We start from the raw sequence: 18,422 nt of genomic DNA, 5'->3' as shown, positions 1-18,422 counted from the left end.
CTACAATCTGGGTATGTCAGAATGTTTTGTTTTTGCAATATTTTTATAAAATTGAAAATTTTGTAAACAAACTTTAACTTCAAAAGTTATTCCTTCACCATTTTTCGAAAACGGATAAAAAAAAAAAGAAGATAAAATGAGCTTAAAAAATTTAATTCATAACCGAATTAAAACACTGTAATAAAAATATAGAACTCGGTTGTAATACTGCATTTTGACAGACGACCTATTATCGTTACTCAAAAGTAATTCAGAAAAAATTCAACGTCATCAAAAATTTAAAAACAAACTTTTTTACTTATACATTTTGGAAGAAAATTTTTTTTTGAGATAGCAAAAAAAAAGAAAATTATAATTGGAATTTTATACTTAACGAAATCTATAGATTGATACGTAACTAGAAATTTTTTTACAATAAATATAAAGATTGTCTAGACGCAAAAAAAAGAGATTTTTGATTATTGAAAATTCTTGAAAAATCAAATATAATTTTTTTTTTTATTTTTTGGTCCTTTTATAAAATTCTTTAGGAACATATTTTTACAACAAGAACACTAGGGGAATAATTCCGTTATACAATAAATTTAAAGCTTAATCACAAATTAATTTCGAGATAATTAAGTTATTTATATAAACACACCCTTGAAGAATACTCATACTGAAAGATTCTAAAACACTATAAAAATGTATGGTATGTAATTTGTTTCATAGTCAGTAACGACTTCTACATAATAACAAAATTGCTCCTTAAATAAAAAATGTTTTAAGAAATGGCTACTGCAAATGCAGAATTTTTAAAATCCAAATTACCAACCCGAAAACGGAAATTAAAAAACTCATCTAAAAGTTTTCCTTTCAACAAAAATTAAAGATTACCAATTTATCACTTATCGAAAAATTGGAGTATTTCACATTTCTTTAAAATAGAGACACGATAATATACAAACCCTTGTAAGATCTTGAATATTTCCGAGAGTTGTAGGATTGACATATAAAATTTCAGCTCCCCATATAGTTCTGCATTTCCTTTTTTTGGAAAAAGAAAGAGTACTTTTGATTTTAAATAAATTAATCCTTTTAATTTTTTCCTGCTTTATTTTATATTTTTTATTAAAACTTCAACTTTTTGAATAATTGGGCCCACTCAATATTAAAATTCTCATTAGAAAATTGTATTTATAAAATAATTACTTTATTCTAGGACTATTGATATATAGAAAATTCCAAAATGGTACTAAAATTTTGTAAAAAATTTAAATTGAAATAAAAATTATGTGAAATTTCCTATTAATACCGCCTCATATTTCAAACTTTGCACAAGAAATATATTCAGTACGATTCTCTTTATCAAACAACTTCAAGGAATGAAACATTATAAGTCTATTACTAATAAAATTTTATTTTATGTACCTATATATTGCTTTCACAATCACACAATAATTCAAAATAGAATACCTACATATTATATTATTTGTTAATTATATTGCAACAAACATACTACATTAGTACTTAAAAGTGTTTAAGTCATGAATTTTTATTGTACACATAAAATAATGATGATAGATGTGTACATTACACTTAGAATTTCTTCAATATTACTATACATAATATGCCATCTATTTGTATATTTGTATACATATCTGAATAACTGTAGAAAAGAAATAAATCTTATTACTTATTGGTACAATCTGTAACGAAAGCAATATATAATAATAAATGATCTTAGCTTCACATTACATACAATATATAAATATTTATGCACATAAATATGTACATATAAATATTTTCATTTTGCTTTACTTTGAACTTAATAGGGATGTAAATCAAGGATGTATATTTGAATTTGAATTTTAATGAGATTTTATGTAAATTTTACATTGCTGTGTCTATGATACTATAATATTAAGTCTCCTATTGTATACCTGTATGTTACAAACATGGTGATCATGAAGATTTATGGCCTGCTCTACAATTTTCAATAAAATTATTTCAAGAAATATTTTATAACGTTAGTAGGTATAACTTGAACATCCTTGAAAAATCATGAGAATATCCGTTTTAATTATTTATTAATTATTGGGTTAAGAGGAATTCCAATAAAGGGATCGAGGTTTCTGTTCAACTTAAACAAAGGCTTCATTAAAGTTCGTTCCAACTTATCTATTTTCACTGGTCCTCGACATGTGGTTGTATAGGCGCTTTTAAACTTTAGTTATTTTTCTTCAAAAATTCATTTTTCTAAAATTTTAAACAAAAAAAATATTATGACCCAGAAAAGGAGGATTCAGAAAACTAGTAAATTCTTTCCAAAACAAATTTTTGTTATTAAAAAAAATAAATTAAGAGGAATTTTGAGTGCATCTTTGCATTACACTGTTCATATCATTACGCAAAAACTGAAATTTAGTAAAAAACCCTGTGTAAGACTTTGTTATACCATGTTGCTAACTTTAACTTTTAATCCACAGTGTGAAAAGCCATTTTGTTCACTTTTAATTTAATGTTCAGGAAACGACTTCAAAAAGAGTTTTAATGGCAAAAAAAGACCGTTTTAAATCAATGCAAATTTCATCCACAATACATTTTTTAATCTTCTTACAGTCATTGTAATTTTTGTTATTGAGAAAAAAATTATTTTAACTTTCAGTTATTTTTTCGCATCATTAGCACTAAAATAATTTTTTTTCTTTTTTTTTTTTATAAAAATTAAATTTATTTTCAAGATTCGATCGATACCCTCTTACAATTTATTTTTAATATTTTGTATTATAAAAAATTCCTCATTAAAAAAATGTTTTTTCTTCTTTTCAATTCCGTAGGTTGCAATTTGAATAAGTCAGCCCAATGTCATCATTTGTGTTTACAAAATGATGCTGTTAGAGCAATGAATAATGGTTGTAAATGTAATATAACGAAGATGACGTCACCAAATACAAATGAAAAGCATACAAGTAAGTATTAAAAATAATAATTACAAATACAACATATAAAAGTATATGATATTATGCGTATACGAAATTTTTAAGAGTCTACGACAAGATTTTTCTCACTTCGTAAGAATTTGCATAAACAATATTTGAATTTTAATGTTTGGTCCTTGTTAGTAGCTTTCTTATCAGACCATTATAGAATCCATGTTACAACATTTTTCTCTTTCGAATTTTTTAAAGGAATTGTTTGTGCGGGAGTGTACATCTCCTCGTTTATGTCTCCTCAGTATGTCTACAGTAAGATTATGTTTCAATTTCAATAATTAGGAATCGCCCACGGGTATCCGAAATTAAAAAATTACTACTTTCTACATAAAATGCATATTAAATAAATAATGAAGACAATATTTCGCGTTATATGAAAAAAAAAATTTTATGTAATTGCACAGAGGTACACATTGTGTACCTGTATAGTTTATTTTAACGTAAGTTTATAAAAAGTACTTGATAGTAGTTTCTATTTGATAGTATTTTCTTTTTTGAACCGTCAAAAGCTACATAACGACTGCATTTTGATAAAAATGTGCAAAAATGATGTAGTACATAGCATGTTTTATGTTAAACTTAATTTTCAGATACGAGAAGGGTTAACGCAACGAATTAATTACAGTTTTGCTTAAAATACAAAAAAAATTAAAAAAAAAAATTATTTTATTTAGAAAATGTATTTGGTGAAAATTATAATTAGCTATGTAGATGTATCAAATTTTGTGTTTTTCAATTCAACTATAATAAGTTGACAAATTCCATACATGATAACAAAATGTCAATATTGAAATATAAGCTATTTGCTGAATGAATACTCTTTTAATATTGAGAAAAACAAAATTTACGGCAATCAAACTAAATCCACAGAATTCACCATTCTGTAGTATAGATTTTAAAATTTGGATTTCTATCAACTGAAAGGTAAATTTTAAATTTATGTTAAAAGTAATATTTGAACAATGATTAAAAGCAAAACTTTTTATACTTACTAATGGTTCCACCATTAAATAAAATGCAAATATTTGATAGACCAAACTTATTTCTGTACACAATATTAATTTTGTCAATAATATTTTTTATGCAAATATTAAATAATTTTGGTACCTTATTAATTCTAATAATTGGTAGGTAATAATATTCATGGCAGAAATGAAGAATTTATTTTGTTTCGGCTTAGAACTGATCATCACAATAGCACTAAGAGCTTCTATAAAAAAATATTCTGGAAAAAAGTTTAATGGCAGCACATAGGTAGTTTCGAAACAAAAAATAACCAATTTGTATTTTTTCTAAATTGTTTTTATTTAAAATTCTATATAAAACAAAATTGACAAAATTTAATTTTAAAAAAACTTTGACCTAACAATTTTTTTGGGTAACACTAGGATCTTACAAATTACTTTAAAACGACTGATAAGAGCACTCGGCACTGTGATTACGTGCTACCAAAAATTTTTTGAAAAATTTGAAACTGTGCACTCGAAACGAAACAACGTGCTAATGCGTTTTTTTTTTTGAAATTATACGTTTTATTATATAGAGAAGAATATAGAGAAGTATTAACTTTGGTATGAAGTTCTTAACCACTTGAAGGACTCAGCTGCATTATACATTTTTTTGGTCAGCGTAAAATTTTTCGTCAATTATAAATGACGCGACAACTCGAGAATAAAAAAAAGCAAACACCACAAAACATTTAAGACTTTTTCTTTTCTTTCAAGGACAGCTGGTATTGTAATTATGCTACTGGTTCGGCTACTGGCCATACGACTCAACAAGGCTATTTCAAATATTTTAAAAACTAATACATACTCGTATATTATCATAATAATGTAATGTGTCCAATCATAGCCCAAAGAAATTCTAAAGGCTTTGGTGAAATATCTTGACAGGTTCGCTAAGCTCCCATACAACCATAAGAGCTTACAATTTTAAATATTTCAAAAGTATAGTTTTTATAATTAATTTGTGGTGTAGGGTATAATTTAGTTGGTTAAGATCGACTGAAACGTTTTTACTTGTTTTCCATTAAATTATTACGAAAAATATTAATTGTAAAATTTTAAATCACACAAGTGTATAATCTACATATAAGTATATGAAAGTTTTTCATTAATCAAGAACATGATTCTGCATTAATTATGTTTGTGTTGCTTACTATGCCAAAGGCATTGTATTATTTGATAGTTGAAAGGAAAATGCAATTTCCATTGTTTTGTTTTTACAACAAAAATTGCAAAGCATGCGATAAGAACTCATCTGGTTGGGCGATTGTAGTTACTGACATTGAAATATGGCTATAAATGTTATGTGCATTTTGGATTTTATTTATTTTTCATTTTTTTATTTGACTATGAACGCAATTTGTATAAAGTTTTGTTGTTGTGTTTCTTCATTTGTAACAGCTATTATTAAAGTCTTAGATACTAAAATAAAATTCTTACCAAATTTCATGATTGATTCGTCTCCTTTGTCCTGATATTACAATATTGGCACAATATTACTCAAAAATATATAACACAAAATTGATTTAACAGGTAATTTGAAAAGGCAATATTGGTACACTGGCTAAAAATAGTTAAATGACATAAAAGGCAAATAGTATGCCATGTCTTACTATTGGTCTCACAAAACTCTTATTGCGCTGATCTTTAAGTCAATTTGTATCTCATAAACAAACAACGTCCAAATCTTTGTCTTTATGGAACGTTCCTGACGTTCTCAAAGTATGATATAAATCTCTTTGAAAATTCAACGTGACGATATTGTTTGTTTTTATTCATTTTGGATTTCTGTGTTTCAATTTTCTAGTTTTTGATTTTAAACCTATTCCACACCAGTTTTCCTTTCCTAACTCCTTGTTTCTAATTGTTCTTGGTCAAAATATCAAAATATTACGGATTATATCATCACACATTAAATTCATTTTTAAAAATATGTATCTCGTTTTTTGAGCTACTCATTATTATTACCTTAATATCAGTATTAAACCTTCCGTCTGTAACCGTATACACATTTGTACTTTAACTATGTTGCCGATCCACGATAACTCAAAAATGAATCTATCAAACTTTATCAAGCTTTCAAGTATTGTTTCTTTTCTGCCAAGGGCTGAGCATATTGCAACTGGAACGTAAAGAGTTTATTTTAAATATTTCAAAAACTAATAAAGATATTAATATGAAATTTTGTAAACAGGTGTCCAATAATTTCATTTAAATATTATATTCTGAAAATTTAAATGGAATGGCTGCACAGTTTAGGATAGCTCCCATACAACTCTAAAAGCTAATATTAAATATTCGGAAAATTAATAAAGTTTGGTTCAAGAGATTTGGGAGTCATGTGTTTAATTAAAGGTCAAGCAAATCCGTAAAGTTTTTATGCGGTAACGTCAAAGGATAACAACAATAAAAGCTAATTCTTAATATTTCAAAAATAAGTTTTTAGATTCAGATCGTCAAGGTGTAGGATATAATTCTTGTTTATGTTAAAAAATCCTTACTATAAATACTATAAAAATTTGCACTGATTTAAATAATCAAAACAAACAAAGATATTAAAAACAAAACCAATTCTTTTGTAGTATCATGTCCATCATAGCATATATCCTATTGTTGTGCTATTACAGTTAAGTGCTTATTCATAAAGTTTTCCATTTTTTTTAAATCTGCAACCTCGCAAACATTACTGATTTATATTTACTTTATGTTTGTTTTTGTTACTTTTATATTTTGATTGACAATGATCTTTTTCCAGTTTAAATTTTTCGCTTGAATTTAATTTTTAAAATGAAAGTTGTAAAAAAAAATATTTTGTTATCATTGTACAATGAAACATGCGAAAAGGAATATTCAAAAATAACAGTCCTTTCATTGAATTGCTGTAATCATTTACAAATTTCATTCTTGGCAAGATTTTGCTGAATGCCATACTTAAAATGCCTTATTAAAAAAAAAGTGGCTAAATCTTGATGGTGTTCTAATAATTTGTACCAAAGTAGCAACACTCAGCTTTGTTCAATTCTGAAAATGAAAAAATAAAACTTCTTAATAAAGTTATTTCTAATAATATAAAAGGCATTTTAAATTCATATGAATCATATGTAAATACTTCTGCTGAAACAAAATGGATAAGTTTTGATAAATTTCTCACTTTTTACAGACAAACCCCTTTTTAATATTGTGCAAATTAGCAATTACAAAGTTAGTAGAAAAATAACCTGTATAAAAATTTAATTAATTTATGGAGTTGACACAGTGAAAATAAAATTTATTCAAAAATTATGAAAAGGCAGGAGAGGTTCCGTTAATTTTAAGATATCTGTGCGAAATATTAAATTAATAAGAAATGTTGAAGTTTCCCTAATCGCATAACATTTGAAAAAGAGTTGGAAAACTATTGTCTGATAGAGCAAAAATTTATTTTAAGCAAAAAACACTGTGAATTAGCATTATTTTACAACCGATAATTTATTGTTAGGTAACGATTCCTTTCGGGCATAATAAATGAAATTGCAAATTTTGTAAACAATTTTAAATTAACTGCGTTTCATAGACATCATTATTTATGCTTCCGATGAAATCAAGTAGTTTCACTAACAATAATATTCTGATAATAATATGCAATTAACTTTCACAATGCCACAATATTGAATTATTATTAATTAAAATGAAAACAAAATATGCGTTATAGTAAATTTAATTACATTTTGTTGCGTTATTAATGAATAATTATCTAAATAATATTGATGTTTATATAATAAAAATTTAATTAAATTATAAAATATTTTATATATGCCTATAAGTTTTCTACTTTTTTCGTGTTTGCAATTTATGACATCAATACTAAATCTGATTTATTCAGATATGAATTGGTTTTAAAATATTCAATTTAAATGAATTGTTTTGCATTTTAATTCCATTTATGATTATAGGATTATTGTAATTAATAAATTTGTAAATAAAATGGTGAGCATGAATATGCAACCATATATGTATATAAATTATATTTAGCGTAAGTAATGAACAAATGATCAGCGGTATAAATTATTAACATGGAACGAGTAAAATTATTTAAGTTAAAATACTAAATAATGGGCAAGATTACGGTGTGAACGCCACATTTATACTTAAAATTGTTAATTATTTTATTTATTAAAATTTGTTTTACAAGTGTAGATCATTTAGATATATCATAATTTCAACTAAGCAATTGAAATTTAGTCATACAAAAATTAAAAATTAGAACAAGCTACCCCAAGTTTTAATGTATGTAGATGAGTTACTTTTGGCTCTCTATTGCTTTAATTTGTTGCACATCGAAGACAAATCTTATTTTTTCATTTTGCTGACATTTCTTGACTTATACGTTTACATTATGTAAATTAATCAAGTATCATATTTAAGTTGAGCTTTATTTTAGTGAACATTTACATTTAGTGATAAAAGGTCATCTATTCGTATTTTAATCACTTGCCAGCTAACATTTTGAGATTAAAATTCCCATTAAAGCAGAGACCCTAACTTATGATAACATTCTAAATTTAATTATTTTCCACTTGGGCTACTTAATAGAAAAATTTATGTTCTTTACCTGAAAATCAATAAAGTTCTTCTTTGATGGGAAGGATCCTCATTAGAAATAATTAATGCAGGAAACTATAGAAATAGCATTTATTATGTCGAAAACAAATTGCTGGTACTCGTATACAGTCGAAAACAAATTATTGGACAAATATAGATAAAAATTATACCTGTCTTAAGTGCAGTTATGGCTCAAACTATTACAAGTTTCGCGATGCCAAAATTTTTGTAAATTTTTTGAGCACATTACTTAAAAATGTACCCACTACTTTAAAAACCATTTTCCATTTGAAAATTTCCAAACTTAAAATTGAATTTCAAAAAGAAAAACCTTCTATAAAACAACCAAAATCCTTAATTGAAAAATTTAATTTTTTTTAGAGTACTGTAACCAAATTTTTCTACAAAAATTTATAAATTATAAATTCAGCCATAATTTTATGTTCTAAAATTACATCCAAAAACAAAAATTTATTCTATAACTAATTCAAACCATTACTCAACTCAAATGGAAAATTGTGTACAACCATGCCAAACTCAAAAAAAAAAAAATACAGCACTTTATAAATAAAATAAAAATAAACACCTAATATAATAATAATTTAAATATAACCTACATTTAATTATATTTTAACTATTATTGTGAGAACTAATTACGGCAATTTAAATAAAATGAGTTGAAAAAAAAAATATGAAAAAAAAACAAAGTATAGGTTGAAACGGTAAATGGCAGATAAAGATTTTATAAAATGTGGAAATTGTGGTAATAAGGATGAAAGCCACAGTTTAATGATGAATAAATTTTAATGTTTTTTATATAATTTTCATTATCCTTATGACGTTTTGTTTTTTTTTTCATTTTTGTTGATATATAGAATATATTTTTGAATTTAATTTTAATTTTACCTTAATTTCTATGATAATTAAAAAATTTCTAATTCACATAATTATTTTATAATATTATTATAGAAAACAAATTACATGAAATATAAAATTAATCTATGATTATTATAATTTATTACACTCTCTTGAATGTAATCTTCGAATATAAAATTTTGTCAGAATATAAAATATTCATTCATTTAATTTAGTTTGTATAGTTAATAATAACAATATTCTTAATAGACTGCTAAAAATTCATAGCTTTATATACATATGTATAAATTCATAAATGATGGATCATAAATATTATTTAAACTGTGAAAAGCTAAATACAGTAGTTCGGGAGTTTTCTATGAAAATCAAACAGATTTCCTTTGAATTTTTTAAAACCTCATTTTTGTGATTTAGGTATAACTATGGTAATTATGTTAAAATCTTTTAAAAAATTTTTATTAAAGTTGAATCAAATAAAAAAAAACACTAAATATTTTGATAACAAAGTATTTGAAAATTTTGTTAAAATTCATTTTCTGTCATTCATTAATTTTCAGATCGGACTGGCAAAACTCGTTTCGAAGTGACAATTCGTTTGGGAACAAATTTAACTGCCCTATTTCGTTCTGTTGAAAATGCTGATAAAAAATCTGGTGAACATCATCTACCTACATTACTTGAAAAATTGGTAAGTGTGCTTTTTTAACTATAGGTAGTTGTAATTTTAAATTTACAATTTAATACGAGTATAAAATGTCATTTGAATAAAAATATGTCAAATAATTTAACTAATACTGTGATGATATACAGGGTATTTCACATAAGGTGACAAATAATTTCAAGAATTATTTTCTTTTCTTTTTTTTATTTTTAATTATTTTCCATCAAAAAATTGTATGGGGGAGTTTGTAAATATACTCGTTTCCATTTACCGCCTTTTGCAAAAGGTACTCGATTTTTTCCTTATAAACAAATGCTTATAACTTTAAAATCATGCAATATTACCCTATATTGTACTTGTTTTATAGACAATTGATTGCTCCTTATTTGCGGTCTTACAATCAACTTGATATGCGCCATAACTTTCCAGATAAAGCTCGTCAAAGTGACAATTTTTGTTTTTTTTTTTTAAATTTCTTTTAAAAACTCGAAATTTCCGTACCACCCATACAACTTTTTGCTGCAAATAGATCTTCCACAGAATTATGTGAAACACCCTTTATAAGTATATTCTTCTTACTAATATGTATAAATACTAATATTTGCAAATATTATAAGAATTGATTTTAAGAAGACCTCTTAAAATCAAAAATTATAAATTAAAATAAATAATTAAATTTCAATTAAATTTCTATAAAAATTTTCCCTTTTCTATAAACTCAATATATTAATAGACTTTTAACTAAATATTTATATTCTTAAAGTAAAATTTGATAAAAATCTATTGATTTTGAATTTAAATAAAAATTTTCGAATTTAATGTTCACCTTTTGTTCTTCTAAAAATCTTACTTTCCTTTTGTTTTCAAAAAACCCAAATTTTTGCCACACAATTACCACATTTATTTCTAATGCCTTCAATATAGTCATTAAATTTAATAGACTCGATTTATTTTAATTAACATTATCTAAGATCAACCCATATTCCCTATTGAAAATTCTTTTAGAAAAAAAGAAGAAAGAAAATGGAGTATTAGAACGTTATTCAATTCAACTTATTTTATTTTGTGGAAAATAATTATGGGGGACATTTTTAATTATTTGAACTACTACTTTTGTTTAATTTTTTTTTCTTTATAATGATAATTCAGCATATTTGAATTAAATATTTTTGAGATTTAATCATTGTAGAACAATGGTATAGAACAGAAATAGTGTTGGATCAATGGTATAAATTGCTGTTTGGAAATCCTTTTTAAAAAATAACAATATGTTGGAGCTCTTTTATGTAATAACATGAAAATAATTTTAAGATGTAAAACATAATTTAACATTTAAAAGTGATTTTTAAAAAACCAGTTCTTTGAAATTATAGGCTTCATATACAATTTTTTTAAGAACTTTATATATGTAGATTGTGCTCAGTGGGACATGAAATAGGTAAACTAAACAAAAATATCAAAGAGAATTCAAAATTTTCTAGATAAAATTATGAATAACGCAAATTTATTATTTCAAATTAAATATACATATATGTATATCTACATATTATTTTTTTCTACTTTGCATAAACATCTGTGACAATATGCAAATTTTAATTTCCTACATGTCCTTTATTTCCCAAAGCTAATTTTGCAATTTTAAAATACTCAAAGTTTCATAAAATTAAACGAAAATCAGAATTAAGTGAAATTCACATACGCATATTTTAGCTTGCTCGCATATTGCCCCATTCTGTTTTTCATTGCTTTTAAATTTTCAAAAAATTTAAGCTTCTAAACAAAATTTTTAATTTTAATATTAATGGGCTGTGAGTTTTTTTAAAAAATATCATATGTCTCTAATTGATTATTCAATTTTTTTATAAAAAATATGTTGTCTATTGATAGGTGGATAGATTTCTCTATTGGTAGCATACCTTACGGCACTTTTTCTTTTCTTTTTTTTATTTTTCTAATCTAAATTTATTATTTAATTTTTGTTGCTTTTGTAAAACATTTCTACAAATTGATGAATAAAATTAAATAAAGAAATTATGTGAAAAAACAATGATAAAAATAAAGCAAAAGCAAATTTTTATTAATTCTGAGAAACGATAAATTTGAAAAGGAATGGGATAGAAGCAAACATTTAAGTAAAATAAAGTACTTGTTACATTTACCTTCTATGAAAAAATTATACGGACAATTCAAAACAATATTAGTTTGAATTACAAGTTAATATAATCTATGTCACAATAATCTCTTTGAACAAAAAATGATTAACAGGGCATACCGAAATCGTGAAATTAGGAATACGTTTGTAGTTGTTTTTCTAATCTAAATTTATTATTTAATTTTTGTTGCTTTTGTAAAACATTTCTGAAATAAGAAAAAACTCTTACGGCATTGATTCCATCCGTCGGTTGCTATTTTTAAAAAAATTCTAAAATTTTTCATATATTTCCCGTATTAAATGTTTGTATAACACATACATTTTTAAGATTAGTTTTAAGAATAAATTGTACCTTATATTGTGCAATATTGTCTGCTTTTGCATATACTCGTAAATTATAAAATCCGTAAAAACCCACATATTCTCGTATATCATACTATAGATGCATATTTAGCAAATATTAATAAAAGATTAAAACTATAAGTAAAAGCTGAATGTGAGAGGGAAAACGTAAATTTCAAGGTTTCTAGACTTTGCAAAAAAAATCGAAATTTGCCATAAGGTAGACGAACCTACACACAGTTTTAATAATATTATGAAAGACAATAAATAATGCAACATTAAAAAAATTATTGTTGAATACAAACAACTACATTAAATTACAAAGCTTAATGCAATTATAAGATGAAAAAGACACTCGCCATATCTACTTAGAATTATCGTAAATGATTTATGAGAAACATAGAATTATCGTATATTATTATAGTAAGGCATCTTTTATAGATTGTTGCAAATCAATTTTTTTTAAAATATATTTACAATTTATATCTGAAAATCAATTTATTCTTTTAATACAATATAACAACATTAGCTACTAAAGGTAATTCTAAGCAAGTGACATACACTTAAAGACACAAAGGTTTTTATAAATATAATATATAGTATAGTTAAAAATAATATTATATGTACATAGAAATAGCTTTCCCCTATAAAAACATTTTTTTAAAAGAATAAAAAAAAAATATTTTCATTTTGTTGCTAATGTGCTCAAGTGCTTGGTAGTTTTTCTAATTCTAAAAGTCGTATTCATAAAATAACAATATTGTAGCAGCTTATTAGGTTAGCAAAATACGAAAATTTTTAAAGGAATATTTTAGAAAGAAAATATTGTATAAATTTTTATGCATACATTTTTCCCCATATTTCACAAAATACGAGTACGATTTAAAAATAATTTTTGTGTTCATAAAATATTCACCCTTATTATATACAACTTTATAAATATTTTTTAAGTGACTCGATATTTCACGTGATTTAATTTTCCTATAAGTAAGTGTACAGAAAAAGAAAAAAAAATTTTACCTTGAACATACTCGATCGTACTTGTACATAGTTTCCCGCATAGTCCTTTCTGGTAAATTGTAAATAAAAGTAGGAAAAAATTATTTTTTACGTTTTTCTCAAATAGCCAAGAAATAGGGGGTTGTATGTAGAAAAAAAGAAAATAAAAAAAAAAAAAAAAACAGTTTTCTCAGAGTTTTTAATTTGTTCCTCTCTTGAAATCAAGAATCAAGAGACCTTGCATTATTATTTGTTTCTGTTTTTGATTTTGTTATTTTTCTTTATTTTTTATTATTTTTATTTTTAGCATAGTTTTAAGGGTTTGCAAGTACCGCACAACAAATGTAATAAATTTCAATTTAAGATTTAAGTTAACAAGAGAAAGCATAAAAAATAATAATAAATTGCAAATTTTAATGCCCATAAAATTGCAATTTTAAGATTCTAATGTTCTCTTTACTTATATAAGAGAAAAAACGAAACGCAATGTTAAAATTAGAGTTGTTATTGAATACGAACCTTACAAGGGGGATGAAATTTTATTGTGCTGTTAAGTAAAATTCATAAAAGCGATTGAATTTTAATCCTAGAAAAAATCATTTCCCATACTATATTTTCCAACGATTAAATACTTTATGGGCCTATTAGTTTTAAAACATGGCATCGGTGCTTTTAGTACAAGATGAAACAAAATGTGTTCGAAACATAAAATTTCTTTACTCTGGCACGACCTAAAAGAACCTACTCTATAATAGACGAAGATATAGCTTTTTTTCACAAAATTTAAATAATGTTCCTGTAATGCTTTTCATTAGTAGACTAGTCAGAATTTCTTATATTTATAAAATCGTTAGACTTTCACGTTCCTAAACGTAAGAACTTCACATAAGCATTTCTTATATTTTTCTAGACTTTCACGTAATAGTATGTGCGTTACGTATAAAACAACCGGAGCACATTTTTAATTTCAATTCACCGAATAATTCAAACGTAATATTAAAAACATTTTCCTCGCTTCCTCCTTAATACTTTAATATTTTAAAGAAACTCCCAGATTTTTCTATGAGAAATTTTTCCTAAAATATTTAATGTTCTTTTTTAATATTTAATGACGTCAATACAAAGACTAATACTCGTAACTGTAGGTATAAAGACTAAATGCAAAATAAATTAAATCTTAAAAAAAATCTATAAAAATACCATAAAAACTATTAGAATAAAATATATAAATATATTTTAAAAATCAATTTAAAACGGTTAACTTTGGTCTTTAAAAATTCATAGAGCATATTATACATGAGTAATGTAAGACCGTTATATCTTTAAGTGCTTAACCTTAACCATACTTAGAATTGCTTTCTAACTTGAATTTGTTGCTGTTGTTTATCGCTGCTCCTACTTTTATTATCTTTATTTTGATCATCATAATATAACTATTTATTTTTATGTAAATAGCTCTAGCTGTATTTACAATATTGTGATTCATTTCGTCTATATGTACTTTTACGCTTACCATTTTATTTTTTAAATAATTGTACTACAGAGACGGTTAAAACAACATAAAGGAAATGGGAGACTTCGAGGAATATTATTATCGCAAAATTAGAGAAGAAGAATAATCACATACACATCTATACATACATAGCTACATAATTGCAGCATCCATATACATAAATAATAACTTTATATACATGCATATCTAAATACCTGATGCTTTACGTTTTATGTTTTATTTTTTGCATTTCTCCTTCAGAATATACTATAAATATTATATGTAAATTTAGAGCTGAACAGCGTCATTAGATTGCTGATAATTTAGTATTGTATAAATGGATATATTACCCACCATTACATATATTTTTGTGCATCTATTTCGCAATAATTTATAAATAAAGGTGTGCACTCACCAGGTGTTTCAATAATAAATCAACTCCATTATATAAGCTTGTTGCTGAACGAGTTTATTACTACATGTACTAACATACTATTACAGGGCCCTAATTAAAAGAGGAAAAAAATAAAAATGAAAGCAATAGAGAAAAATATAAAGGGACACAACGTAGAGGAACTTAAAAAAACATTTAAGAGCAGTTAATTTTGTTCTCTTGCTACATTTAACAATTATTTATTTTAAAATAAAATATCTTCAAACAAATAAAAAAGTATACCTACAACAATTTATTAAAAAAATGTGATATTTTTTTAAAATTTAATTTCTAATGAATTGTCGATTTCAAATTCAGAAATTTCCTTGAAATACTATTGAAACATATATAGGAGAAGCAAACATTGACTCTCACCTATGTAAAATTTAATTTTCCACACAAAAAAAAAGTCATATTTGAAGCCCAAAAAATATTTGATTTACATGGCCTGAAATATTTATTGAAATTTTTCTATATAGAAAAAAAATTTTATTACCTGTTTGATGCCGCTGCAATATTCGCATTACAGACTTGATCGTTCAACTCCTTAAATTTTAAGTGGGAAGAACTATGTCACGAACAACTAAAAAAATATCTAGGTTTTGTAGAGAAATACCATACTCAATCAATCGAACAAACGGCCAAAAAGCGATTGCATACTGTCGCATTTTTTCTCATCCTTTATTGTTTTTTCGTATCGCTGTTTCCTTTGACTTTTTTATTCCATTTTTTATCAATTAATTTTGCTCTATATCCTTTCGTTTCTTTTTCTTGGCACACTTTCAAAGACACAAAATTTTTATACTCTTAGTTTGTTCCTTGCTGTTTTTTTTCTCAACTTTAATACAGAAAGAATTAAATTTATACGCGAAAAAATAGAGTTGATCGAAACAACTCTGAGGTTATACTGGTTCGAATATATGTATTTACAAAAGCTGAAAAAAGAATCCTTTAAAAAGGAATTATGGACTTAATGCAACTAATTATTTTTAATTGTTACAAAAATTTATCAAACAATAGTTAGACATAGTCGTTATAATATGAGTAAATTTTTTTTTTGTCTTTTACAGCAGCTGATTAGACTCACAGCGTTCGTTGCGGTAATTACTTTTGACAACTTTTGAACGTTTTCTAAGTCTAGCTGGGATAGACAGACAAACAGAATTTAACTTTTAGAGAAAAGTGAATATATAAATGGTCGTATCAGAAGTTCGATTTAGAGTGGTAAACTCATAATACCCTCGAATATTGCTCGTAATACGAATCCAAAAAGAAAAAAGATTTCTTTTACAATTCAAGTATACGAAAATATGCGAGCTAAAATGTGGTTAGACAAACAAATAAAAAAAAACTTGTTCCTTTTTTGTAAAATGAAGAACTAACAAAATTGGAATAGACTGTCTAGAAAGAAAAAAAAATGTTTAGAGAATAAAGCTTTATATAATACTCTTAAAGTTTTATGATATTAACGCTTGAATCATAAAGTTCCATACATAATTTTATAGAAACTTAAAAAGGATTTTATTATTTTCCTTTCGCGTAAAAAACCTTTGTCTTCTTACCTAAACATTTATTTAATGCTGAACCATATTCTTTTATAAAAATAAAATTATTCATAAGCTAAAAAATTTTATTTTATTTTTAATATTGCAATATAAATCTTATTAAATTTCTTTAAATTTTAGTAAAGTTTTAAATTTTTAAATTTAAGTATTGTGATGGCAAGATAAAATTATTAAAAGTGTTTGTTAATTCCTTTTTATCTTTCATATATTTGGGAAAATAAAAGGCATTTTAAATATCACTTTAAAAAATTCTTGATACCTTAAATAGCGCGACCTTTCAAAATTATTCCTTAATCCCTATATTCTGTAACTTACGAAATGGAAATATCAAAAAATACTGCATGTTTGCTTAAGTTTAAAAAACTATCATTCGAGTTTAAAAACAAGCAGTATACTACTTAATTCACCCTATAATTGGCTATAAGTGAACTTTTTGGAATACCTACTAAACAATTAATTTAAAAATTTACAAAATGGCGAACAAAAGGAAAGGCATAAATTTGTAAAGTAAAAAAAAAATTAAAAAGAAATTTTTTTCTATCTTTGAAATAAAATCTAATTTCTTTTTTTAAAAACAAGAGCCAAAATAATGTCTTTTAGTCTTTTATAATTAAAAATTTTTGAAAATAATGCATTAAATTCTGATTAACATTAGAATCAAAACGTGTACGCTAATGTATGAAAATTTAAAAAAATTCTTAATGGTTTTAATTTAAAATTTATTTTTAGGCGTTTTTTTTTTTTAAAGTAAAAATTATAAGTCCAAACGCTTTACATTGATATCACTCACATTGATATAATATATCAAATATATAATTAGGCGATTAGTGCAAGTTCACATAGTTACCATTTCGAGTTAGGTCATGTGTGAATTCGACAAGAACTCCGGCTACAACAGTTGTAGAACCACCAAATTTTGTGAGCATATGAAACTCAAAACTGAGAATTCGCTGGTAAACATATCTCATTTTTGTCTTAACTCGAGTTAGGCGTTTCGTGTTTGAGGCCACTGATATTCAACATGAGTTTTATTAGTTATTAATCGAGATTCCCACTAGAATTTCATACCATCACTAAACTTAGATCCATGCGCGAAATAAATTTTTTTAAATTATGCCTTCCTTTTATAATAAAAAACGTACTGAAATAAAAATATGAACTTTAAAAATGTTGAATATACTTTTGTATCCTGTAAAATTATTTCCACTGCCTCCCAAAATTATTAAAGATAGAACTTGAATATATTTTAAAAGTTATTAATTTAACAATATTTTTAAAGCTTGTAATTTTTTCTTTGCAGGTTTAAATGTTAAAATATTTCATTGAAATAATTATTTCA

General features: G+C 24.7%; 1 protein-coding gene across 1 annotated transcript in view; it reads left to right on the top strand.

The window, feature by feature from the left end:
• The window catches only part of LOC129612500 (hybrid signal transduction histidine kinase K-like), a 159,129-nt gene that overhangs the window by 86,951 nt on the left and 53,756 nt on the right, over window positions 1-18,422 (top strand). Inside the window, exons 4-5 of the mRNA XM_055526143.1 lie at window positions 2,820-2,951; window positions 9,997-10,127. Coding sequence (XP_055382118.1) covers window positions 2,820-2,951; window positions 9,997-10,127 — 263 coding nt within the window. The remainder of the gene's footprint in view (window positions 1-2,819; window positions 2,952-9,996; window positions 10,128-18,422) is intronic.

This window comes from Condylostylus longicornis, unplaced genomic scaffold (assembly GCF_029603195.1).
Source record: "Condylostylus longicornis isolate FDR11 unplaced genomic scaffold, ASM2960319v2 ptg000072l, whole genome shotgun sequence".
Taxonomy (NCBI): domain Eukaryota; kingdom Metazoa; phylum Arthropoda; class Insecta; order Diptera; family Dolichopodidae; genus Condylostylus; species Condylostylus longicornis.
This window is presented reverse-complemented; position numbering and strand designations above follow the sequence as displayed.